Source organism: Schistocerca nitens, chromosome 12 (assembly GCF_023898315.1).
Source record: "Schistocerca nitens isolate TAMUIC-IGC-003100 chromosome 12, iqSchNite1.1, whole genome shotgun sequence".
Classification (NCBI taxonomy): domain Eukaryota; kingdom Metazoa; phylum Arthropoda; class Insecta; order Orthoptera; family Acrididae; genus Schistocerca; species Schistocerca nitens.
The window spans coordinates 11,787,742-11,814,767 of NC_064625.1; the positions used below are offsets into that span (position 1 = coordinate 11,787,742).

A 27,026-nucleotide genomic window follows, 5' to 3' on the forward strand; every position below is an offset into this window, starting at 1 on the left:
ATCAGTTGAAAGTGAAGGGCGCAATTGAAATATAATTGGTTTCATAAATGAATCCTTTTACCAATGTGTCTTATGCTGAAAAATGAAACAGCGTGGCTGTATTCTCAGTGTGCTTGGTACAAGCTAGACATTTTATTGCCAGTTGTCAGAGTTGTAACTATGTTTTCAAGTGTGTTGCCTGTGGTTTGTGAAATCTTGTTAAAACTTACCTGAATGGGACAACATGATACTAGAAAGCCCTAGGTGGAACACAAATAATGCAAGTATGATATTAACCACTCACATATCAGAGATGTTCAATGGGTGCAACAGTTTGATATTGCTATGTGCCTATCGGCCACTGTGCGTGACAGTTACAACTATCTGCTGAGCGCTTTCCTTCCATTACTTGTATTCCAGTCCGCCCCCGGTAGCTGAGTGGCCAGCGCGACAGAATGTCAATCCAAAGGGCCCGGGTTCGATTCCCGGCTGGGTCGGAGGTTTTCTCCGCTCAGGGACTGGGTGTTGTGTTGACCTAATAATCATCATCATTTCATCCCCATCGACGCGCAAGTCGCCGAAGTAGTGACAAATCGAAAGACTTGCACTAGGCGTACGGTCTACCCGACGGGAGGCCCTCGTTACACGACATTATTATACTTGTATTCCAGCCAGGACTTTTAATACTGTTTTATAATCGGAGGTAGTCTCACACTCAGATAAAGTGTAACAGTGGTTTATGAACTGTGAGCAAGAAACTTCAGAACTGTAGTTAAGAATTTGACAATTGTGGGAAGACAACCACCCAGCAGACAGAGAAAGTGTAGAGCTCTACATAGTCACATAAAGGAGTTGTACACTATTATCGCGCTGCTACCACCCCCGCCTCTCCCTCTCTCACCACCCCCCTGCCTAGGTATGGAATGTTTAACTCTGTACATACCTATGCACAGCTCAGTGCTGATTGTCCTGTCACCGATTCCACATAAAGTCCCACTACAGCTGACATCAGTAATCCCTTCCCCTCCCCTTTCCTTTCTCCCCCTCCCCCTCAGATTTACACAACTATAGAAGTACATCATTGGTGCTCATACATATGGTGAGCAGTGACTAAATGATGATTACTGCATGCTGCTACTTTCTTCCTCCCTTCATTGGTTGGAGCTATTTAAGACCACTGTTTCCAGGTAGTTTATTCTCTCTATAACTCTTTGGAAAAACTGTTGCAATTGTGATGCTATAGCAGTGTGTTACTTAAAAATAAAAATGGTGTACTAACTGCACATTTCTTGTTACACCTAATTCAGACAATCACCAATGAGTGAGAAGTATGCGTTTTTATTAAGTTGTATTTCATCATGGATTTGGTGTGTAAGTATTTGTTGTGTATAACTAAGCATGTTGAAATTTTGAGTTATAAAATAATTATAATATTGCCAACTGTCTAACTTTTGTAATTCACACAATTACCACGGTGACTTTATAATGTCCGTCAGCTTAGAATCTTTCACCGATGCATTTGATATTACGATCACAGATTGCTTATAAAGTGGTTGTCCGAGGATGCATCTGCTTCGCGTTCTGAATCCTAGTTTCGTACGTGGAATAGACACTGCCGGGCCCTTGCTAATGTCGTGAAAGAAGTAATTTCCCTATATGGGAAGTTTTTAACTGAAAATATTTTCATTTCATTCCATTTGACATTATTAAATGTTATCACATAAAAAAAGTAATGTTAAATACTTACAGAACATCGTGTGATTTCTAGATGTTGACCTATTTTAATGTGTCGTGTCCTGGTATGGTAACAAAACCATCTTTTTGTTCTACATAATTTGATCAGCAGTGTACAGGCGCCCCTATGTGATGTATTGACAACTAGATGTAGCAAGAGGCAGATCTACTGGTGTAAAAGGAGGTATGGTGCACTGTGTTGTGAGTAGATAAGCAATAACGTCACAATGGGCTGGTGAAGAGAGTTCAGTGACTCCAAACTTGGAAAAGTCATTGAATGTCACTTGAGTAACAGATCTGTCGGGGGCATTTCAACCCTTCTAAAGCTGCCCAAATTGACAGTTTGTGATGTGACTGTGAAGCAGAAACATAAAGGAACATCACAGCTACACAGAGACCAGACTCTCCTCACGTACTGACAGGCAAGGAACATCGAGCACTGCAGTGTGCAGTTGTTAAAAAAAAATTAAAGAAAAAAATGCGCAAGATCAATGAGTTCCAGAGTGCATCCAGCAGTCCAGCTAGCAGAACTACTGTGCATTGGCAGTTAAAGAGATCAGGGTACATAGCCAGAGCAGCTCTTCATAAGTGACATATTTCATCAGTCGGTACTAAGCGACGCTTGAGATGTTGTAAAGAGTGAGGACAGTGGATGAATGGAAGCCAGTGATTTGGGATGAATTGTGCTACACCCTGTGCCAATCTGAGGGAAGGGTTTGGGTTTGGTGAATGCCCACAGAACATTAGCTGCCTTCATGTGTAGTGGTGACAGTGCAGTACAGAGGATGTGGTATGGGAGTGTTTTTTCATGGCAAGGATGTGATCTACTTATAGCACTTAAAGAATTGCTCATTGTGGAAGGATATGAACACAGTTCACAGCATTGTGGCCTGTATACAGTAGAGGAACAGTTTGAGGACGGTGACTGCTTTTATGAGAATGTCAGTGCACTGTTTCATTAAGCAGCATCCATGAGCGAATGGTTCATGAACTATAACATTACTGAACTGTACTGGCCCGACCAGAGTCCTGACCTGGACCTGATGGAATGTGTTTGGGACAAGTCACAGTGTTGACTTCGCTACAGACTCCGGAGTGTAACGTCGCCAGCTTTTCTAGTTTCAGGTCTTCGAGTATAATGGGCTGCCATTCTTACACGTACATTCAGAAACCTCATTGGAAGTTTTCCCAGAAGAGTTCAACCTGTCAGAAAGATGGACGGACACACCCCATATTAATGTCCACTAACACTTATTACATAGTGTATACAACATTCTGTATGATAATGAAAATGCCTGGATAGTAAAATATGTAAAATAAGGGCATGACAACCACTTACTTCCAGGGGACTGGTGCACGGTGCACCAAAACACGAGTGGAAAACAAGTCGACACTAGCGTTAGAGCTTTCTCTATTTTCCTAGTAGGAGTGCAGATGTGTGCGCACACACACAAGCACAAAGATACCCAAACATAAACACTTGTAGAACTTTATTAGTAGAGGCAGTTATAAGAGTCATGAAAGGGAAACAGTGGTTGGGAAGGGAGTGAGACAGGGTTGTAGCCTCTCCCCAATGTTATTCAATCTGTATATTGAGAAAGTAGTGAAGGAAACAAAAGAAAAATTCGGAGTAGGAATTAAAATCCATGGAGAAGAAATAAAAACTTTGAGGTTCGCTGATGATGTAATTCTGTCAGAGACAGCAAAGGACTTGGAAGATCAGTTGAACGGAATGGATAGTGTCTTGAAGGGAGGATATAAGATGAACATCAACAAAAGCAAAACGAGAATAATGGAATGTAGTCGAATTAAGTCGGGTGATGCTGAGGGAATTAGATTAGGAAATGAGACACTTAACGTAGTAAAGGAGTTTTGCTATTTGGGGAGCAAAATAACTGATGATGGTCGAAGTAGAGAGGATATAAAATGTAGACTGGCAATGCCAAGGAAAGCCTTTCTGAAGAAGAGAAGTTTGTTAACATCGAGTATAGATTTAAGTGTCAGGAAGTCGTTTCTGAAAGTATTTGTATGGAGTGTAGCCATGTATGGGAGTGAAACGTGGACGATAAATAGTTTAGACAAGAAGAGAATAGAAGCTCTCGAAATGTGGTGCTACAATAGAATGCTGAAGATTAGATGGGTAAATCACATAACTAATGAGGAGGTATTGAATAGGATTGGGGAGAAGAGAAGTTTGTGGCACAACTTTACTAGAAGAAGGGATCGGTTGGTAGGACATGTTCTGAGGCATCAAGGGATCACCAATTTAGTATTGGAGGGCAGCGTGTAGGGTAAAAATCGTAGAGGGAGACCAAGAGATGAATACACCAAGCAGATTCAGAAGGATGTAGGTTGCAGTAGGTACTGGGAGATGAAGCAGCTTGCACAGGATAGAGTAGCATGGAGAGCTGCATCAAACCAGTCTCAGGACTGAAGACTACAACAACAACAACATTAGTAGAGGTGCCAGTTGACCTTGTTCTGTTTGCAGTTGTATGTGGATCACGATGTACTGTAAGCATTTAACCTAACTTTAGCAATCAGTTTCTCGATAATGCCCAATGGACTAAAATTAGCTAATAAGAAATAAAATGTAATTTAAGTGTTCATTTGAAATAAAAAACAGATTCGTGCAGGAAAATGATCTCTTTCAATAAATTCGTAGTGACAGTGGACACGGGAATTAAAAGGACCTTCCGTAATGATTTTCCAGCAATAATGAGGAATAGTGAATTCTCCCTGCAATGGTCTGGAAAGATAAATCTGTTAAATAATCGAGGTAGGACAGTAGCTAATGACGCTCTCCTTGGAACTTGTGTGAAATATGCAACTGAAACAACAGTGAGAGTGTGTGGGAGTTTGTGTGTTTTGCAGTTTGAGCAACTAACTTGAATGAGTTTTGTTGTGGATGTTTTTTTTTTCCTCGCACAACGGCGTACAGGCCGAGAGACAGGGGGAGATGTACGCCAGCGTTTCAGGCTCCATGATGGCAAAATTCGAGTTTGATTCGTCCGTGAGTCCGCGCAGCAGCTCGCAGGTGAAGACCACATCAGCTCTGAGCGTCTGCTGGGCCTGCTGCATGTGTGGGTGGCGGAGCACTAGCTCACTGCTTCACTAACACGGCTTCCTCTGTGCGCACCCACTAACTTCCTGACTTCCTCTTCTCTCTGTTGTGCTATTAACCTGAATGGGAGGCTGTATTCTACGTACTGCTCTTTTATGCATGTGCAAGTTGCACTGGAACTATTGATAAAGGAATAAATTCTGTAGAAGAATCCACAGTCATTAACAGCTTCCTGCAAATAATGCTGTCTAGATCACTTACTAATATTTTTTTTTAATTTTATTTATTTATTTTAAACTTGTTGCTCGTGTTGCTCCTACAGTCCCGAGAACCTACTGACAAATTTAAGCACAGTGTTTGGGTTTGCATTCAGCAATATTGACAGGGACTGGTTAACTCGGCCCTCTTTGACCGAGTCCTAATACTGAGTATAGACTGCCGAGACTCGGGCACCACAGTACTGTTGATGCGTTTAGGCATACAACAGTATTTCTGCACCTTATCTCAGGAGCTTTGCACAGCTCTGGCCTCTGTGGTGTGTTCAGATATTTTGTACGTTTCACTTTCTGTTACCGGTTGTCAAGAGCGGCATCCGTCTCTCTCTCATCATCTAATCTATGAGGAAAATGACACTACATTTTGATTGCACGAAATAAAAGATCGTACGGATAATCGTGAAGAGTGACAATGAGAATGGATTATCCGATGTTGAGATAAGTGATAACTCTGTCACAAATTCTGGAAGTGACACTGCTAACCTGTTTGTCAGTAGGTTTTAACACTACAGTCTTTCAACAACAAATGCAATTGATAGTTCTTTGATCCAAAGAATCTGGAAATGACAGTAACTTTGAGAATGAGTTGCCAAAATAAGATCAGAAACTATTGAAGAAAGAAAGTCTTCAAGTATTGTTGGAGTTTTTGCAACTGTAAATCTGCAGAGAAGCCTCAGTCAGAAACTAATTTTTACACCTGCAATAATGTTTGTCTTGCCAGTGACAGATCTCAAGTCACACAGAAGGAGGCAGTGCAGCAAGTACTCCATAAATTGTCAGGACTGGAAGAGGCAGGTTGCTCGGGTGATAATGGCCCAGGTAGAAGCTCAGGCGCAGGCTACTTAGTGCAAGTAGACGAGCTGGCAATAGTGGCCCAGCCTTCATCTCAGCATCTCACAAGCATGTCCGCAGCAGCAAAACAATTAATTACAATACTTTCTTATGTGCTATGGCTTTTGTTTTCAACAGATCTTGTAATTATGGTAAGAATACAGTACCTTGGGAATAAGTTATGGTACACGTGAATGTGTTCTGTCAGAAGAATTGAAAACAAGAAGGAATGCAGCAAAATTGTGCTGTGACTGCTTTAAGGTGATCAGAAACAACATTGTGTGGAAGTTCACAAGGAATTTAAACAATTACCTCAAGTCTTGTTTCAGATGCTGTCACTTGTGACACACACACACACACACACACACACACACACACACGTGATTATTGCACTGTTTGACCAGCTGACCAAATGGAGACCCTCAGTAAGGCCTCTTTCAAACTCTGTCAAGTGTCGATATCACTGTCTCGAGGAAGTACGAGGCATCTTTGTGTCCTTCACAGCAATTGCTCGACATCTGGTGCGAATCGAGCCTCTTCGTATAACCAGCCGGGCCTGTTAATGACACTGATACACTCTGATGGTCACTGTACGTGTCACAAATAATTGCAAGTCTCAGTCGTTCACACACTCGTTGACAGCGTGTACGTGTAAGAAGATACGGTAATGTCTAAACGTGTCTTTTGGGTGCTTCACTGTTTGTCAGACAGTGTACTCGGATTGAAAAGGGTGTAAGGCAGGAACACAGTCTTCTTCTCCTGCTATGTGATCTGTGTGTTGAAGAAGCAGTGATGGAAATAAGAGAGATATTCAGAAGTGGGGTTAAAATGCAGTATGAAAGAATATCAGTGATTAGATTCACTGAGGGCATTGATATGCTCTGTGAAAGTTAGGAAGATTTACCAGACCGTAGCATAAGATTTGCTTTCAGAATAAACCAGAGAAATAACAAGTATTGAAAGTATCAGGAATGAGATTAGCGACACACTTTGACATCAAAGTTTCAGATTAAGTGAATGAATTCTGCTACCTTATAAGCAAAATAACAGCTGACAGGTGGAATGAGGAGGACATAACGAGTAGACTGCCGCAAGCAAAAAGGATTTTTCTGCCCTAAACAAGTCTGCTGCTATCAAACGCAACCTTAATTTGAAGAAGAAATTTCTTAGATTGTATGTTTGGAACACAGCATTGTTCAGTAGTGAATCGTGAACTGTGGGGAAACCAGAACAGAAGAGGACTGAAATGTTTGAGATGTGGTACTATGGAAGGGTGTTGAAAGTCAGGCGGGCTGATAAATTGATAAATGGTGAGTTTCTCCACAGAACTGATTATAAATACGTGCAAAACACTGACGAGGAGATAGGACAGAATGATACGATACAGGTTAAGATGTCGAACAAATAACTGAGGACATTGGATGCGAGTGCCTCTCTGAGGTGAACAGATTGCCACAGGAGAGAAGTCGGGGCAGGCTGCATTGAATCAGTCAGAAGTCTGGTGACAAGAGAAGAAATGTTAAGGAAAACAGTAGACCCTACCTATGTTAACTACACAATTTCATTACACTGTTGGGAACTTTCAAGTTGACAGTACAGGATAAATGGAGATGTGTTGATACAGCATAACATGCACCGTTCTTGTTTTGACAGTGTTACCTGGAAATTGTTAAGAATGTAGAGTGTTTGTGTAATTTTTCCTTCAGGATGATCCATTACGTATCATATTACCATGTTCACAAATTGTGTGGAATGTACCACACAGTGCAGTAATCTATAATGGAGTACTATCTGAAAGAAGCTGCATAAATATTCAGTCAGATTTTGGAAAGATTTTAAAGTGATGGAAAGGTTGGCAACTTGGTTTAAATGTTCAGAAACATAAAATTCTGCACTTTACAAAATGAAGAAATGTATCCTGTGACCACAATATCAGTGAGTCACTGTTGGGATTGACGAGCTCCTACAATTACTCGGATGCAACATGATGGAATGATCACGTAGGCTGTCATGGGTAAATCAGGTGGTAGACTTTGGTTTATTGATAGAATACATGGGAAGTGCAATAGGTCTACAAAGGAGACTGCTTAAAAATCGCTCGTGTGACTGGCTCTAGAATATTGCTCGCATGTGTGGGACCTGTACCAAATACGATAACAGGGGATCTTGAACATAATGCAGAGAAGGGCCGCACGAATGGTCACAGGTTTGTTTAATCTGTGACAGTGTGCCACAGAGATAACAAAGGAAGTGAACTAGAAGATTCTTGAAGATAGATGTAAACTATAGTTTCAAGAACCGGCTTTAAATGATGACTACAAATATACTACAATCCCTTCCATATCACTTACATAGGGATTTTGAGGATAAGATTAGAAAAATTATTGCTGCATGCACAGAGGCTTTCAATCAATCATTCTTCCCTCACTCCATATGTGAATGGAACAAGGAAAAAACCAAGCAGCTGGTATAGTGGGATGTGTCATCTGTTATACACCTCAGAAATCTGTCAACAGAACATGTTTACAGGTTCACTGATAATGTTACATGCCACATGTGATTAGACACCCTGGTTGTTGTTTGGATATGAGATGACTTACATTTATGGATTTATCCAGCTGGAAATGTCTGTATAGTCAAAACTACCCAATAATGGTTTTAGGTAAACACAAATATAGAGTCTCAATGGAAGTAGTTCAACTACAAAGGAATTTCAAAAGATTTTGAAACCAAACTGGAGGGGGGTTAAAGCACCTTGTAGTGCATGTCAACTTCCTCCTATAACATTCTGCAGACAGTAATAAGGAAGGGAAGTTGTTTTAATCATTTACAAGCCTTCCATTGAGGTGGATAGTACTTCAGGAGCACAAATGCTCACAAACTTTGCGCCAAATTCATCCGTTGCCAAAATAGCACCATGAAAGAGAGCACGTGTCTTTTTAATTTGTGCAGCATGTTCTTCCCTATTCCCACCCAGTCATCCCCACCATTCCATTCCTGCTCGTAAAATCAGAGCTTCTCGCATTGCACACCCCGAATAGAATAGCTCGTATGTGATTTGTGTGCCGACCCCGTCACCACGTTACCCTCTGGAATGCATTAGTTCACTGTGCTGGGTGCTGCAAATGCAGGTCTCTGTGTCTTTTACTGGTGCCAGAACATTGTTAGCAGTTATCTGTTTGACTTCTGTGAGCTGTTTCATTAGCTCTTCCATCTTATTTCCAGCTGCACAACCCCTATCATTGTCAGTGTTGAGATAAGGGTCTTGATGTGCTTCTCTCGTGATTTTCAAGCTGTTCCTTTACCATCTGTGTGGAATGTGTTAGTAATGATAGATGTCTGTGGAGACAGAAGAAGAAAAAACAACTCTCGAATAGTTTGCTTCTGACCATTGAGAACTAATTTTATCCTATTCACCAATGGACCACTTCCTGCTGTATCACATGGAAGTACTCTATTAAGGCATGTCTGTAGCTACTAACATCAGAATACTTATTTCACTTTGATGAATTATACACTCCTGGAAATTGAAATAAGAACACCGTGAATTCATTGTCCCAGGAAGGGGAAACTTTATTGACACATTCCTGGGGTCAGATACATCACATGATCACACTGACAGAACCACAGGCACATAGACACAGGCAACAGAGCATGCACAGTGTCGGCTCTAGTACAGTGTATATCCACCTTTCGCAGCAATGCAGGCTGCTATTCTCCCATGGAGATGATCGTAGAGATGCTGGATGTAGTCCTGTGGAACGGCTTGCCATGCCATTTCCACCTGGCGCCTCAGTTGGACCAGCGTTCGTGCTGGACGTGCAGACCGCGTGAGACGACGCTTCATCCAGTCCCAAACATGCTCAGTGGGGGACAGATCCGGAGCTCTTGCTGGCCAGGGTAGTTGACTTACACCTTCTAGACCACGTTGGGTGGCACAGGATACATGCGGACGTGCATTGTCCTGTTGGAACAGCAAGTTCCCTTGCCGGTCTAGGAATGGTAGAACGATGGGTTTGATGACGGTTTGGATGTACCGTGCACTATTCAGTGTCCCCTCTACGATCACCAGTGGTGTACGGCCAGTGTAGGAGATCGCTCCCCACACCATGATGCCGGGTGTTGGCCCTGTGTGCCTCGGTCGTATGCAGTCCTGATTGTGGCGCTCACCTGAACGGCGCCAAACACGCATACGACCATCATTGGCACCGAGGCAGAAGCGACTCTCATCGCTGAAGACGACACGTCTCCATTCGTCCCTCCATTCACGCCTGTCGCGACACCACTGGAGGCGGGCTGCACGATGTTGGGGCGTGAGCGGAAGACAGCCTAACGGTGTGCGGGACCGTAGCCCAGCTTCATGGAGACGGTTGCGAATGGTCCTTGCCGATACCCCAGGAGCAACAGTGTCCCTAATTTGCTGGCAAGTGGCGGTGCGGTCCCCTACGGCACTGCGTAGAATCCTACGGTCTTGGCGTGCATCCGTGCGTCGCTGCGGTCCGGTCCCAGGTCGACGGGCACGTGCACCTTCCGCCGACCACTGGCGACAACATCGATGTACTGTGGAGACCTCACGCCCCACGTGTTGAGCAATTCGGCGGTACGTCCACCCGGCCTCCCGCATGCCCACTATACGCCCTCGCTCAAAGTCCGTCAACTGCACATACGGTTCACGCCCACGCTGTTGCGGCATGCTACCAGTGTTAAAGACTGCGATGGTGCTCCGTATGCCACGGCAAACTGGCTGACACTGACGGCGGCGGTGCACAAATGCTGCGCAGCTAGCGCCATTCGACGGCCAACACCGCGGTTCCTGGTGTGTCCGCTGTGCCGTGCGTGTGATCATTGCTTGTACAGCCCTCTCGCAGTGTCTGGAGCAAGTATGGTGGGTCTGACACACCGGTGTCAATGTGTTCTTTTTTCCATTTCCAGGAGTGTAGCAGGAGGCGTTTTGGATCATCTGGAATATTTGCTAAGAACTGTAGTTTTTAAAATAATTATTGTACAGTAAGAGCACTCATCACAAGTAGAACAGAATGTGCATTCAGATGTGGACTAATTGTAAGAATTGATATGTGTAAAGCACTAAAGTATTACTGTGCTCTATTGACTAATTTTTTGTTAACTACGCTGTGATTTTTGTCAGACTTGTACATAATTCTTTGAAGTAGATATTTACCAAACTTCAGAAATAAGCACATGTCTCAAGGCAGCGCTACAGAGTACCCAGCTAGGGATATATTATTGTGCTGATGTCTTCAGGAAATCTGAGGATTCAATTGGTCTCCATGTGCTTATTATAGCTATGTAGGTTACTGTGCATTTACAGTTCTCAAAGATTTGTGTAACTTTGTGATGCTGCCTCATTAAGTGTATGCTCAGATTTGCTAATGTGACAATCAACTGCATGGTGTACAGTAGTGGATTTGGAGGTAGCTTTTCTACTTTGTACATTGTTTGCTATTGCATGTACAAAAACAATTTAAAAAAATTGACATAAATGTTCGAAATAAGTCAAGATTACTGATGCTGCTATTGTTTTATGGGGGACGTGGGCTGTAAGTGATAAGTTGCTTCCAGACCACAACAGTTACCGCACACTATATTTGACCGATATGTCTTACAATGTGATTCTTCAGTTTCTCCAGGCGTATTTTATGACGAAATAAATCTCAGGTGAACAGCCAGGTATGAGTATGCATAGGACATGTACTGGTCAGTACATCAGCGCACCTGATGATGGCAACGTGGTAGAGTGCCCAAATATTGTGTCCTATGCACACTCGTACTAGGCTGTTCACCCAAGATTTATTTTGTAATGTCTTACCATATTTTCCAGCTGATCTAATGTAATTCAAAGTAGTTGAATATGCTGACAAATTCTAGAGAGTATTGTGTCACCTATGTGATATAATGAAGAAATCTGCAAAAAGACTATTTGGTAAAGTCTCCACCGGTTTCTGTAAATCTTCTTAAAGAAAATTTCATAGGGCTCCTCCGAGCCACAAGTTCATTCGTTACCGTCTGTCCCAGACTCGGCTGCTACTTCAGTCTTACAATACTCTCGATTCCTCGGATTTAGTTGCCATTACATGTCTCGTAGTTGGGGCACAGTGTTTACGTCGATTTTTGTCACCTTCTCCTTCCAGGCGGAGGACACGACCGGATCGACGGACACCATGTCCATCTGCAAGTCGGAGCAGTTGTTCTCGCCGGTGCGGGAGTGTCCGCTGCCCGGCTGCAACTTCAGTGTCGACTCGTTGGACTGTGAGGGCCTCACGGACCACGACATCATGCTCACCTGCCAGGCCAACAAGGACAACTACACCATCGCGTTCGAGGGCAGCCTCGCGCTCTGCTCAGAGGCCGACTCAGATTATCACGAACCGGGTATGTGTGGTATGTGCGAGGCTCGAAAGTGTGAGGGGGAGGTAGTACTGAAAGTCTTGTGAATTCTGTTGGTATGAATGTTAGTTTATATATTTTAGGCAAACCCTGTATATTAGAGATTAGAAATATTTTTGTTGGTAATAAGCCCTATTCAGTAACATTTTACTTTCCTGTTTTAGTCCAGTGCTTTTCATAGATATAATTCTATTTTCTGTGACTTTCTTGGGCATTACAACTGCTCCAGTCCGTCACCTAGTAGAAAATTAATGCTGTAGTGGTTCTGTTTTACAGGAAAATATCTTGTCTAGGATAAATGAAGTAAATAAAAAAATATTAATATTTACTACTACTGTAGAACAACAACACTGAGACATTGCCACGGAGACATATATAAAACTGCATTATATGATTGGTCGAGGCAGACGAGCGAAGCAGTCGCGTCAACTCCACTGCGACTGTCGAGAATATTCTCTTGTGGACTCTCCTATGGTGCTAGGTGGTGGTGTCGAATGCAGATGTCACTGTCAGCTCCAGTCAGGTTAAAGAAATCATTTATATTACTTGTTTCACATTACTCCAGGAAGCAGGAGGATGACTGCATGTACACACTGTTTTGGAATGAAATTGAGACAGGAGACGTATAAATGCACAAATTACATACTTGTACGTTGTAAGAACAAAAGTGTCATTTTGTAGTAATGCTCCATACTGAGCGCTGTGTGCAGTTGTAAATTAGGTAGTAATCTTTGTCTTGAACTTGTTGTTTCATCAACTTTATCAATAGATTCTGTTGCAGTATCCGTAAAAATTCGGTCTGTTAAGCTGGGTTCAACTAACTTTGGGATCTAACCACTTTCTCTGTCACTACTCTAGAGGCAACTTTCTAAAGTTCTTCCTAAATTAAAGCATAACAATATCAAAATTGCTTTTAAATATTTTGAATGTATGCTCATATGTTTGTCAAATTGTCAACAGTTATTTTTTTATGCAGCTTACTAACATACGAGGTGGGAGTTGTTAGCACAATGGAGTTGCATTTGGGAAGATTGGTTACCCTACATTTCTTGATAAAAATGCTGTAATGGCTCCTTGGAAAAGACGTAGCTGTTTTTCCTCCCATTCCATACCCAGTTAGAGCTTGGATTCAAACTGTAATGACTGCGTCATTAATGGTGCATTGAATCCTAATCTTCTTTCCTTATGTGGATTTGTTTGCAAATATGGACATGCTGGCCATTTTAGAGTTACGAAATGACTCACAGGTTCAGATTTAATAAGAGTGAGCTGCTAATTTGAGTAATGATAACTTTAAATTCAGTTCTTTTCAACTACACGTTTACAGAAGTTAGTTAAAAAAAGTTGTCTGTGGCTGGAAATCTTTGTCCAGAAGAAACAGTTTTAGGCTAGATTTAAAATTTGCTTTGTTACTTGTCTGACAGTTTTATCTTATTGGGCAAGTGCTCAGAGGTTTTTGTGGCTCCTTACGGAACTTGTTTCTGCGTCACTGTCATACGTAGTAGTGACTGAATAATTAATGTAGTTTTTGAGTACATCAAAATCTAAATACTGCTTGCTGTTTGGCAGTGTTTATTTGTGTGTATAAGAAAAGTCTCAGTATTTCGTTTTGAACCTGGTACAGATGTTTTTCCCTGACTACTGGTTTTGATAAGTGGTAGTACCCCATTTTGCATTGTTTCATAGTTTACGTATACTATACGTGCATAAGGTATACCAAAATACCTGTTGGAAATTTGTGTATTATCTGACACGCCTTTCCTGAATTTACTGTACAATTTTAGCTTGGGTAAAAGAAGGTACATTAAGTATGGAAAAAAAATATACAAGGGACTGGACTACATGTCACTATGTTAAAAATGTGCGTGATATCGGGATAGGATGGCAGCTGCTGTCTCAGTCCAGCTCTGTGTGTGCAGTAGCACTGTTATCATATATTACATATTTGAGTGTGTCTGTATGACACACATTCCGAAAGCTCTGTTCAAGTTGCTTCCACCAACTGGGTTATATTCATTTCATCATTAATATAACGTTTCTCAGAAAAACTTGCTCGGCCGTTATTTTGGGAATAGATGTTGGTAGCTGACGAGGTGTCTTTTGCAGTCGAGAGTGACGTGGGTGGAAGTTCGGACAGCCACCACCGGTGGCAGCACCGTCCCCAACTGGGGCGGCAGCCCGCCATGGACCAGTCGATGGCGCGGTCCGACTCGCTGTACACGACGTGGAGCAAGCTGCACAAGCGGTCCAGTGACGTCCAGCTCACACGGCACCCATCAGGTACAGTCTCTGCTGACAGCACTCACATTAAAGATGAAAAGGGAATGATCAGTCTTTGGCTTCCAGAATTTCTCCTCTGGTCTAGTGAGACACTATCTGAAAACTTGGCAGTGTATTCAGTGTTTTTTGTGGATACCCCATTGCCTCCTCTATACAGCAAGTAGTCCTTCCACTGTTTATATTCCATCCAATGTTATTCCTATCTTGAACTATTTCACTGTTACAAAATGTAAATATGTAGTAACAAATCTAATGAAAAATCTCAATTGTGAGCACCGATATCCGTTGTATTCACTACGGAAGATACTGACTCGCTGTAAGTTGAGTGTTGGGAAATGTATGTGCAAAATCGGGGAGAGAGTCTCACAGATATGATACACAAATTGGGGTGGCATTTATTTAAACAGACATTTTTTGTCCAGGTAAGATCTTTCACGAATTTCAATTATCAACCTTGTCCTCCAGATGAGAAAATATTTTATTGGCAGTCACCTAAATAGTAAGAAATGATCTTCATAACATACAATAAATCAGAGCTTGCACGGGAAGATTTAAGTGTTCATTTTTCTTGCACATAGGAGAGTGGAGTGGTACAGAATAACTTGAAGGTGTTTGAACCCTCTGCCAGGCACTCAATTGTGGATTGCAGAGTAGTCATGTAGATGTATTTGCACTATTAAAAAATTCTATAATAAGCCATTTAGAGAGATACTGGCACTGAAAAAAGTAGTATTTTATTAATCCCTTGTGGATGACCTCTTCTGGCACAGCTGCCTTGTCATTGTGAACTCAAATAAAAATATTGTGATCAATTTGGAAATAAAGGAGAGAGCTCACCAAATAGTGGATGTGTTGAGTCATTGACAGTAACACAAAAAAGAATGAGATCTTTGTTAGCTTTTGGGCAAATTCTTTGCGAGAGAGTGTACAGATACGTCCAGGGTGTCTACGACCCGGGACAACTGGGAGATCTGGGAGAAACCCGGGAATTTTTTCATCCAGGAGAAAACCGGGAAAAACCCGGGAATCTTTTTGAGTTCCAGGAATTTTTCATTTTTTTAGTTTTCAGTTAAATGTTTGTGATTTTGACTGGTAAGAATCAATAGTCTAACAAAAAAATTTACTGTATGCTGCTTCTCCAGAAGAATACTGCAGCAACAAAACACGAATGAGAGAAAAAAATGAAAATAAAACTTAGTCGCAAAGAAAATGCGCCATATACAACAACAAACCACAGTGCTCATACAAGCGTCTGCCAACAGCAAAGTATGTCAAAGGCTTTAGGAAGACTGTGCAGTGCTTCTTAACAACAAATTGCCTCCAATGAGCGTGACGCAACAGTTTTTTACATTAGATTCGTTTTAATGCAAGATCTTTTAATGTTTCACACGTACGAACACGGTCTTCCTGCCTGTTATCTGGCGCTCTCTGGCAACTGCTGAAACGTACCTTTCTAATAGGTCACGGAAAAATATTGCGAATATTGCTTTGAAAAGCGTTACTTTCAAAGTAAATTTCCTTTTATGTAAAATAAACTATGTGAGAGAGTGTACGACGAATTTCTTAAATCACAGAGCGTTTGACTCTCGTTTAAAAATCAACTCTTCGGGGACGACCATATGAAGAATTTCGAGCCCAGAAAATCAGACATTGACGTAGTTATTAAAAAATTTTACTGGCACATTTATGTGATGTATGACGCACTTAAAAGATCAACAATATATGTGGAAGCTTAGCTTCTCTTGCAGTTCATTAATCTTAGAGACCAATATTATATGTGATAATTTTGCTTTTCTTGTAGCAACAATTGTACATTAATTTAAGCCATTAATTTTTCTTATTTGTGTGTTCGCACTACTTAAGAGTGATCTTGCTATTGGCTGACTACATCACTTGTCAAATGCTGTCACCAGCTGGCGAGATCAGGTGACATGAGCTGTGACTGGCTTACAAAAGCGCGTCGCAATCTCGATTGTAATACTTCGGAAAGTAACATGGAATTCGAATTTATATCTTCGTAACACGGAAATATGCAGTGTATATGTTGCTGCACATCAAAGATCTTTCCAAAACGTGTTTTTTTCCCCCTGAGTTTCATTTTCTAAAGTGCCGGGAAATTCTACGCCGGTGTATAAAACCATAAACCATAAAAGGATTGTAAGTGCCGAGAAACACAAACACACACACACACACACACACACACACACACACACACACACACACACACACACACAAAAATTAGTGCGTAATGTCAGTAGGCGATTCTCCAACAGGTAACAACAACACTGCACCAGCGATGCCGACGTCGACAGCAACAGGGGCGGCCTTGAAGAGCAGATCCCTGCCGGACCTGTGTCCACCCAGGAGGGGGGCGCACAGCGGGGGGCGTTGCGTGCGGCTGTACGACGTGGGCGAGGGGGACCTCAGTCTGGTTCGCCTATTCATGCGCCAGCGCACCGGCTCCAGCATCGCCACAGGTAGCACCCGTTATAATTTTTATGTATATTTCAGGTCTTACATCGGACCAGGGTTTCACACACACAGTGTTGTTTGCATCATAGTTTTAGAAATGACAATAATTTTAATCTGATAAATTGCAATAATATGGAATTGATAGAATTGAAAATGATTTGATAGTATCTAATGCCAATGAGAGTTAAGATACAGATGAAGAACTAATAACATTACTACTCCATCTCCTACTCCTGCTGCTGATAATTGTAATACTCTTGCAGAAACTATGCACCAGAATAGCCCAAAAAAAATTGCAGTATGGGTAGGAGTTAATAAACTGGAATGAATGCACGGCTTGACAAAATATATCTACACCGAGGGCTCTAAAATGCATATTTCAAGAGCTATAACCATTTGTTCATGTTCACTGCTGTGACACACATCCCTCTTACTGCCAGCTCTCCACCATTACGAACAGCTTACAGCATGCAGTAAACGTGAATTGTAATTATTATTGAAAACAACCTCAACTGTATTGTTACACGCTTGTGTTACTGCTGGCTTCAAAACAATTATCACAAATATTCTGCCGCTTGCCCGGTGGGAGTATGGCGAGCACATATGACATGCGTGGATCAGTAAACGATGGAAATGTGTGATCAATGGTCGATTAGTGTGGTGGCTGGAGTCACACCGTCTTCTCACTAATGCTCAGAGTGGTTAGTGCTTGAATCATCTCGTCACCCTGTCGAAGTTCATCGTGAATAATTTTCTGCAGAAGCGTCAAACAGTGGCCGTGTTCTTCGATTAGGACAGGCTTTCTACGTACTATGCACACACAGTGACTTCACGGTCGTCTTCCCACTTTCATCCGGGAATGTTTAACAGACTGAGTTTTCTGGGTACGTGGGGGTTCCTCCTTATCCCACACCTTTTCACAGGAGAACGGGGTGCCTCAGTGCTCCGTACTGAGTGTCCTCCTCTTCGCCAGAGCCATCAACCCAATTATGGACTACTTTCCAGCTGGCATTTCCGGTTCTCTTTTTGTTGACGACTTTGCTATTTATTGCAGCTCCCAGCAGATGTGTCTCCTGCAATGCTGTTTTCGGAGTCGGGACTGTCTCTATTTGTAGTGTGTCACAAATGGATTCCACTTTTCTGCTACCAAATCAGTTTGCATCAACTTCTGGTGGTACAAGGCATTTCTTCCACGGTCCTTATGACTGGGCCAAAATGCTCTCCCGTTCGTGGATGCGACAAAATTCTTAGGGGTTACATTCGATAGGAAACTCAGTTGGTCTCCCTACGTGTCCTACCTGGCTGCAAGCTGCACTCGGTCCCACAGTGTCCTTCGTGTATCGAGTGGTAACCTCTCGGGGAGCTGACCGCACTGTCCTCCTCCGCCTCTATCGATCTCTTCTCCGCTCAAAGTTGTTTTACGGATGCATTGTCTACTCCTCTGCACGGCTGTGTGTCTTACGCCGTCTAAATACAATCTGCCCTTTGGGGATCCGTCTCGCCTCTGGTGCCTTCCGTACTAGCCCTGTTGAGAGTCTCTACGCAGAAGCTGGTGAACTACCACTTTCATACCGGCGCGACATCGTACACGGTAGGTATGCGTGTCAGCTTTGTTCCGTGCCAGGGCACCCAACCTTTGAGCCTTTTTTTGATGACCTACTTGAACTGCCAATAAGAGATGTACGTTTCTTCTCTGCGGCGTCCGCTTTCGTCAACTCCTTCCTGTTTCGGCAGCTGCAGTTCACACTCCCTGTTACTTTCCAAATGGGGGAGAGCCCTTCACCACCTTGGCTCCAGGCACAGGTTTGTGTTCATTTTGACCTCAGCTCGTTCCCGAAAGATTCAACTCCCGAGCTGACCTATCGTTGCAAATTTCTCGAACTTCACTCACAACTTGCCGACAGCATATTTTTGTACACTGGTGGTTCCAAGTCCGCCCACGGTGTTGGCTGTGCTTTTGTTGTCAGGGATGCTAAGTTTCAATACCGGCTTCTCGAGCAGTGCACAGTTCTTACCACGGAGCTACTTGCCCTCTATCAGGCTGCTCACTACATCCAGAGGCACCAGCCCACTCACTGTGTGATCTGCTCTGATTCCCTCAGTACCTTTCAGAGTCTGGATGATCCGGATCCAGCCACCCCATCATTCAACGGATCCAGGACTGCCTCCATTTGTTCCCAGATGAGGGAGCCCAAGTGCTGTTCATGTGGGTTCCTGGCCATGTTGGTGTGCCTGGGAATGACGCTGCTGATGCCGCAGTCCATTTCGGTCGGCCCGCCTCTTACTCTGTTCCTCTGCAAGATAATCCTAATTTTCTCTATCGGCGTATCACGTCACTTTGGTGTGACCATTGGTGCTCCCTTGATGGGAACAAACTACGAGAAGTCAAACCTCTCCCAACAGCCTGTTCAACTTCCTCCTGCCCCCCATCCCCCCCCCCCTCCTCCTGTGAGGAAGTAATGTTAGCTTGGTTGCGAATAGGGTACTGCCGCTTTAGTCACCGCCACTTGTTGAGTGGCGACCCTGTACCCAGCTGTCCTTTTCGTAGCCAGCCATTAACAGTCAGACATTTCCGGATCCTCTGCCCCTGTTTTAGCCACTTATGTCTCAGTGTCGGGCTGCCACCCGCTTTCCGGACATTTTAACAGATAATGTGCGAGCTGTGGCTTGTGTTTTTTAAAAAGCAGTAATATGACAAAAGAGATTTGATTTTTACCTCACGGTCCCAGCATTCTATGGTTCTATATTTGGCGCTTATGACCTTAAATGTTTTGCACCCTAAACCCCCACACCCACTCCCCCCCACCCCCCCCCCCACCCCCCCCCACCCCCTCCCCAAATAATAATAATAATAATAATAATAATACCCGTGGAGGCCCGGGAAAAGAATAGGCCTCCGGTATGTTCTGCCAGTCGTAAAAGGCGACGAAAAGAACAAACCACTAATAGGGCTAACCCCCCTTTAGTGTGATTAGTTGGTTCAGGACAGAACTAAAGAAGCCTCGGACAAGCGCCGTCATGGTCGGGGACGACGCTTGAACCCTATGCCCTCCCACAATGGTAACGACACTGCTAGCCAACTGGAAAATGATTTAAATTCAAATAGAGGTGTTTTGCAGGATATGCTTCCTGCAACCACCCTAGAAGGAAAACAAAGACAGAGGATGAGATGGTCAGATGAAGTTAATCGACACCTCATGTTCTGTTATTACCAAGCAACAAACCTAGGAACCAACACAACTGGATACAGATCACAAGTATACACAACATTTATTACCAGATACCCAGAATTAAAATTTTTAACAGAACAAAGACTAGCTGATCAGATCCGTGTAATAATAAAAAATAACAGGATACCCCAGTCAGAATTAGAAAACATCAAACAACAAGTACAACAAATACTGGAACAAAATAATGTGCAATCAGAAGAAGAAGAAAATACAGTAATGGACTCAAACATCCCAGAGCAAACAAACAAAGAACAACACGCACCAATTAAACAATCAGAGGAAAACGAAATCTTAAGACAGCCACCAGAACAAGCACAAATAGAACACGAAGTGACACACATGTTAGATATAGAAGAAAAATTTCAGCTGACATATATAGAATACAAAGACACAAATACAGACATAAGACCATTCTTGCATAGACCACCAAATAACCCACAAGTCGAAACAACAATAAAAACTATCAACACAATCATACACAACAAAATAAGTGAAAACACAACTATGGAAGAGTTACAACTACTGGTTTATATAGGAGCACTCACTACACTAAATATACACACTAGACAGAGATCAGAACCAACCAACACACAGAAGAAACCCACAAAACCAGCATGGCAACACAGGCTACAGATCAGAATAGAAAAACTGAGAAAAGACATCGGACAGCTAACACAATTTATAAGAAATGAAATCTCGGAAAAAAAACGAAAAAGGTTAGGTAAAATCTCACAACAAGAAGCGACAGAGCAATTAGACGAAAAGAAGCAGAAATTACAAGCATTAGCCAAATGACTCAGAAGATACAAAAAAAGTGAAAATAGAAGGAAACAAAACCAAACATTCAACACAAACCAAAAGAAATTTTACCAGACAATAGATAACACACACATTAAAATAAACAATCCACCAAACATAACAGACATGGAACACTTCTGGAGCAGCATATGGTCTAACCCGGTACAACATAACAGGCATGCACGGTGGATACAAGCAGAAACAGACACATACAAGATGATACCACAAATGCCTGAAGTGATAATTTTGCAACATGAAGTCACCCAAGCAATTAATTCTACTCACAATTGGAAAGCCGCTGGAAATGATAAAATAGCAAATTTCTGGTTAAAGTAGTTCACCTCAACACATTCACATCTAACTAAATTATTTAACAGTTACATTGCAGACCCATACACATTCCCTGATACACTTACACATGGAATAACTTATCTGAAACCTAAAGATCAAGCAGACACAGCGAACCCAGCTAAATATCGCCCCATAACATGCCTACCAACAATATACAAAATATTAACTTCAATCATTAAACAGAAATTAATGACACATACAACACAGAACAAAATTATAAATGAAGAACAAAAAGGCTGTTGCAAAGGAGCACGAGGATGTAAAGAGCAACTGATAATAGATGCAGAGGTGACATATCAAGCTAAAACTAAACAAAGGTCGCTACACTACGCATATATTGATTACCAAAAAGCTTTTGATAGTGTACCCCACTCATGGTTACTACAAATATTGCAAATATACAAAGTAGATCCTAAATTGATACAGTTCCTAAACATAGTAATGAAAAATTGGAAAACCACACTTAATATCCAAACAAATTCAAATAATATCACATCACAGCCAATACAGATTAAGCGTGGAATATACCAAGGAGACTCATTAAGTCCTTTCTGGTTCTGCCTTGCTCTGAACCCACTATCCAACATGCTAAATAATACAAATTATGGATACAATATTACTGGAACATACCCACACAAAATCACACATTTGCTATACATGGATGATCTAAAACTACTGGCAGCAACAAATCAACAACTCAACCAATTACTAAAGATAACAGAAGTATTCAGCAATCATATAAGTATGGATTTTGGAACAGACAAATGTAAGAAAAATAGCATAGTCAAGGGAAAACACACTAAACAAGAAGATTACATATTGGATAACCACAGCGACTGCATAGAAGCGATGGAAAAAACGGATGCCTATAAATATCTAGGATACAGACAAAAAATAGGAATAGATAATACAAATATTAAAGAAGAACTAAAAGAAAAATATAGACAAAGACTAACAAAAATACTGAAAACAGAATTGACGGCAAGAAACAAGACCAAAGCTATAAATACTTATGCCATACCAATATTGACCTACTCATTTGGAGTAGTGAAATGGAGTAACACAGACCTAGAAGCACTCAATACACTTACACGATCACAATGCCATAAATATAGAATACATCACATACATTCAGCAACAGAAAGATTCACATTAAGCAGAAAGGAAGGAGGAAGGGGATTTATCGATATAAAAAACCTACATTATGGACAGGTAGACAATTTAAGAAAATTCTTTATAGAATGAGCAGAAACTAGCAAAATACACAAAGCAATCACTCATATAAATACATCGGCTACACCACTACAATTTCATAACCACCTCTACAACCCTTTAGACCACATAACATCAACAGATACGAAGAAAGTAAATTGGAAAAAGAAAACACTTCATGGCAAGCACCCGTATCATCTAACACAGCCACACATCGATCAAGACGCATCCAACACATGGCTAAGAAAAGGCAATATATACAGTGAGACAGAAGGATTCATGATTGCAATACAGGATCAAACAATAAACACCAGGTATTACAGCAAGCTTATTATTAAAGATCCCAATACCACAACAGATAAATGCAGACTTTGTAAACAACAAATAGAAACAGTAGATCACATCACAAGCGGATGTACAATACTAGCAAATACAGAATACCCCAGAAGACATGACAATGTCGCAAAAATAATACATCAACAGCTTGCCTTACAACATAAACTTTTAAAACAACAAGTTCCTACATACAAGTATGCACCACAAAATGTACTGGAGAATGATGAATACAAATTATACTGGAACAGAACCATTATAACAGATAAAACAACGCCACATAACAAACCTGACATCATACTCACCAATAAAAAGAAGAAATTAACACAACTAATCGAAATATCCATACCTAATACAACAAATATACAAAAGAAAACAGGAGAAAAAATTGAAAAATACATCCAGCTGGCTGAGGAAGTCAAAGACATGTGGCATCAGGATAAAGTTGACATCATACCAATTATAGTATCAACTACAGGAGTCATACCACACAATATCCACCAGTACATCAATGCAATACAGCTACATCCAAACACATATATACAACTACAGAAATCCGTAATTATTGATACATGTTCAATTACCCGAAAGTTCCTAAATGCAATATAACACATACCGTACAGTTAATAGGAAGTGACACTTGATCAAGGTCCGCGTCACTTTCCATTCTCAACCAGACTTAACGTCTGAGAAAGTAAAGAAATAATAATAATAATAATAATAATAATAATATGAGGATGATGATGATCATGATCATGATCATCATCATCATCATCATCATCATCATCATCATCATCATCATCATCCGGGTTTGTGGAAAACAAAGTACCTTGTCAATTTGGGAAAGTCTACATTGGGCCATTGGGCAGACTCTGTGCAAAATAAATCGGATGTGCACAGAAAATTCTCTCTCGCATTTTGCAACCCATGTAAGCCATAGTCAAGCACTGTATTTCCAAATGACATTCTACGCAGTGTTCTGACACAAAAATTTTGGACCATGATCATAAGGAATCTGTGGAAATACATTTGGTGGAAAACCTTATTAATCAGGACGGCGGCTTTTAGCTGCCTAAGACGTGGATGTGGGCATTTCTTTACATTGTGCAGACAGACAAAATTACACATCCGGTGCCTTCTGTGCCCAATAACAGTTAATTCTGTAAATTTAGCCACCAAATTTTAACTCCATGCGTGTGTAATTCGATAGATGACGTGCAAGTAGTAACACAGTTGTGTGTGCGCTGTAGTAGCTCAGAGATCTATGCACGTGTAGGATTCCACCAGTCTTGGATATAAACGTTGTGATAGGATTCACTAACATGGCTGCCTAGCTGTCAACCAAAATAGCGAGTCAAGAAGTTAACATCTTTTGGCTGCAGTCCCAAAATCTCGCGGAATAATAATGTTATTACTAAAAGTAAGCAAGTTTGTTTCTGATCAAAGCTGCCATTTTTTTAACTTTTAATTGCTGTTGTAGTGTCGAATATTACTAATCTTCAGGCAGAAATCTCACATCCAAATATACACACACTCATACAAGCAGACAAAAATAATGACACTTAACATGTTCTCCCACTTTTGTCTTGTCCCTCTTGACTGTTGGAAAACAGATGTGATAGATAGACCCTAACTTCGAAGGCAACTGAAAGCAGAAATGACTGTTTTTGATAATTACATGAGGGCTTTGGATCCGACCCACATCGAATTATTATTAAAAGGTTCACTACTCCATAAGTGTACCATAACTGTGATCAAGTTATTGCAGAGGTGACTGAGGAGAGGAAGGTAGACTGCGGAACACACTCACCACACTGATGTACATTATTTAATTTGAAAACAACTTCTATGTGTGGGTGGTGTTAATTTTTCAGATAGCTGCAGCCAGTCGGAATCGGGAGCGAGTGGAAGTAACCATCGCTGCTCACTGAATGACTGCAGCGTGTGTTGCTACAACAACAACCGCAGCAACAACATCATCAGTGGCAGTACCGATGCCATCCGGTCGGTTGCGGACAACGGCAACAGGAATACCGAGTGCATCAAGGCGGCAGACCCCCGAGTCGACAACTGGGTCCGTGTGGGGAATGTCACAGGCGGTGACGAGTACTCGACCTGCTGCTTTGAAGATAGCCTGGTAAGTATCGTGCTGTAGGCTACGAACACACTGAGGTGACTTCTACAGATTCGGGAATTTTTAATTTTAGTATAATAACATGCAACAGTGTCACATTTTGTGGCATTGCGGTCACCGATGCGGTAATCTAAGGGGAGAACCGAGGTTGAACAGCCTGCTGTCCTTGTGCTATCAGATGGCTGTCAGCTAACCCTGTGGTTTATCAGGGGAAGCCAGAAAGTTTAATCTACATTTAGTTACCTAATCAGCACGGCGGTCTGTCACGCCAAGTGGTCCCGGGTTTGATTCACACCTGGGTCAGAGACTTTCTCCGCTCAGTGACTGAGTGCTGTGTTGTCCTCATTGTCATTTCATCATCATCAGTGGAAGGCAACAGGAAACTGCCACTGGAATCACTTCCCTAGATGCTCATGCGGTGGACCTCTCTGACGAGGCTTCCCCCATGACAAGATCTGCCGTAAGGCAGAACACAAAATTAAGTAGTTACCTAATGCTGTGTACACCCTTCTACCTCGAGCAACTTCTGCTGCCTGGCAGAACCACGACCGGGCATATTTGCCGAAACCTCTCCCCCTTCCCCTATTGCATTGCTGTACAAGATTCACATTGTTAAGGCTTGTTTACAAAGAGAGCGAAACATGCTCTGCAACAGTGTTTGCAACATTGTTTGCAGCTAGTACGGGACTACAGATGTTCTCAACATGATGTGAACACAAAAACAGTGTTCAGCAATGTAGGGAAAGATAGATTGCTACTTACTGTAAAGATGACACATAACATTGCAGACGGGCACAATCAAAACACTTACACAAAGCTTACGGCCACAGTGTTCATCGGCAAAAGAGGAACACACCATTCGTACACACAAGTGAGCACACCTGACACCAAGTCCGGCAGCTTGGGCCAGAGCTCAATCTGCGATGTAATGCATCAGATTTACAGTAAGCAGCAATCTCTGTTTCCCTACATTGTTGATATTACTACCTGGAGTTTCCACTGTTCGTAAACAGTGTTCCATGGCTGTGTTGGTACAGATCAAAGGAACGCTGTTTCTGGTCTGCTACCACAAAATGCCACTATGCAGCACTAGTGTTTATGCTTCACAAACTGCAGTAACTGTTTTAGATAAAGCTTTCTTTGAAATCTGGAATAAATATGCAGGGCTTTGATAGAAATCACCTGTTGCCAAAAGCCAATGAGTAACAGCAAGTCTGTTCTTCGCAGGAGTTGCTTTTCTGAAATTTGTCTTTCTATCAAACAAATGGCCCTACTATATTCGTCACAGTTCCAGAATTGGAAGGAAATATCGTAGTGAAGTTATGAACACCAGAACAGTCTTTCAGATTCATCACATCATTCCTGTCCCGTCTTCTGTAGTACCAGTAAGCCCCAAATCCCTTAAAGAATCGAACTCCCGTGTATAAAACAGCTTCATATATATATGATTAATTTACAAATGTTTTACATAAGTGTGAGAAAAAGTTTAAAAACACCTTGAAATTATGCTTAAAGTTTGTTGGAAGTCGTTAAGTGCTCTCAGTGGAAAAAAACTGATTGACTATAGTCTGGCTATATGCACTCCATTTTAAACGAAAGCAAGTTTTTTCGAGCGTTGAAACGTCTGACGCCCTATCTCCTGAACTGTGTGTTGCATGATGATAAAGTTGTGCAGGTACATTCAGTGGTGTGTTCGGATACCACCTGCAAACTGTGTTGCAAACATAGTCAGAAATAAAGAAGTAATAAATTAAAACACCATCTCTGATGCTGAAGTTTTATTGCACGAGCAGCGAAAATGCGATATGCGACAAACTTTTTTCGTTTCATCATTTTGTGGGATAATCGGCGAGAAAAAGTTTCACAAACATTTGAAATTTTGTGTAAAGTCTGTTGGAAGTTGCTAAGTTTTCTCACTCTACCAGTGA

The 27,026-nt window shown here is 41.8% G+C and overlaps 1 protein-coding gene across 1 annotated transcript in view; it reads left to right on the top strand.

Annotated features, from left to right (window-relative positions):
* Positions 1-27,026, top strand: part of LOC126215254 (uncharacterized) — a 266,573-nt gene that overhangs the window by 156,500 nt on the left and 83,047 nt on the right. Inside the window, exons 5-9 of the mRNA XM_049941928.1 lie at positions 4,655-4,750; positions 12,033-12,273; positions 14,395-14,568; positions 16,842-17,045; positions 24,839-25,101. Coding sequence (XP_049797885.1) covers positions 4,655-4,750; positions 12,033-12,273; positions 14,395-14,568; positions 16,842-17,045; positions 24,839-25,101 — 978 coding nt within the window. The remainder of the gene's footprint in view (positions 1-4,654; positions 4,751-12,032; positions 12,274-14,394; positions 14,569-16,841; positions 17,046-24,838; positions 25,102-27,026) is intronic.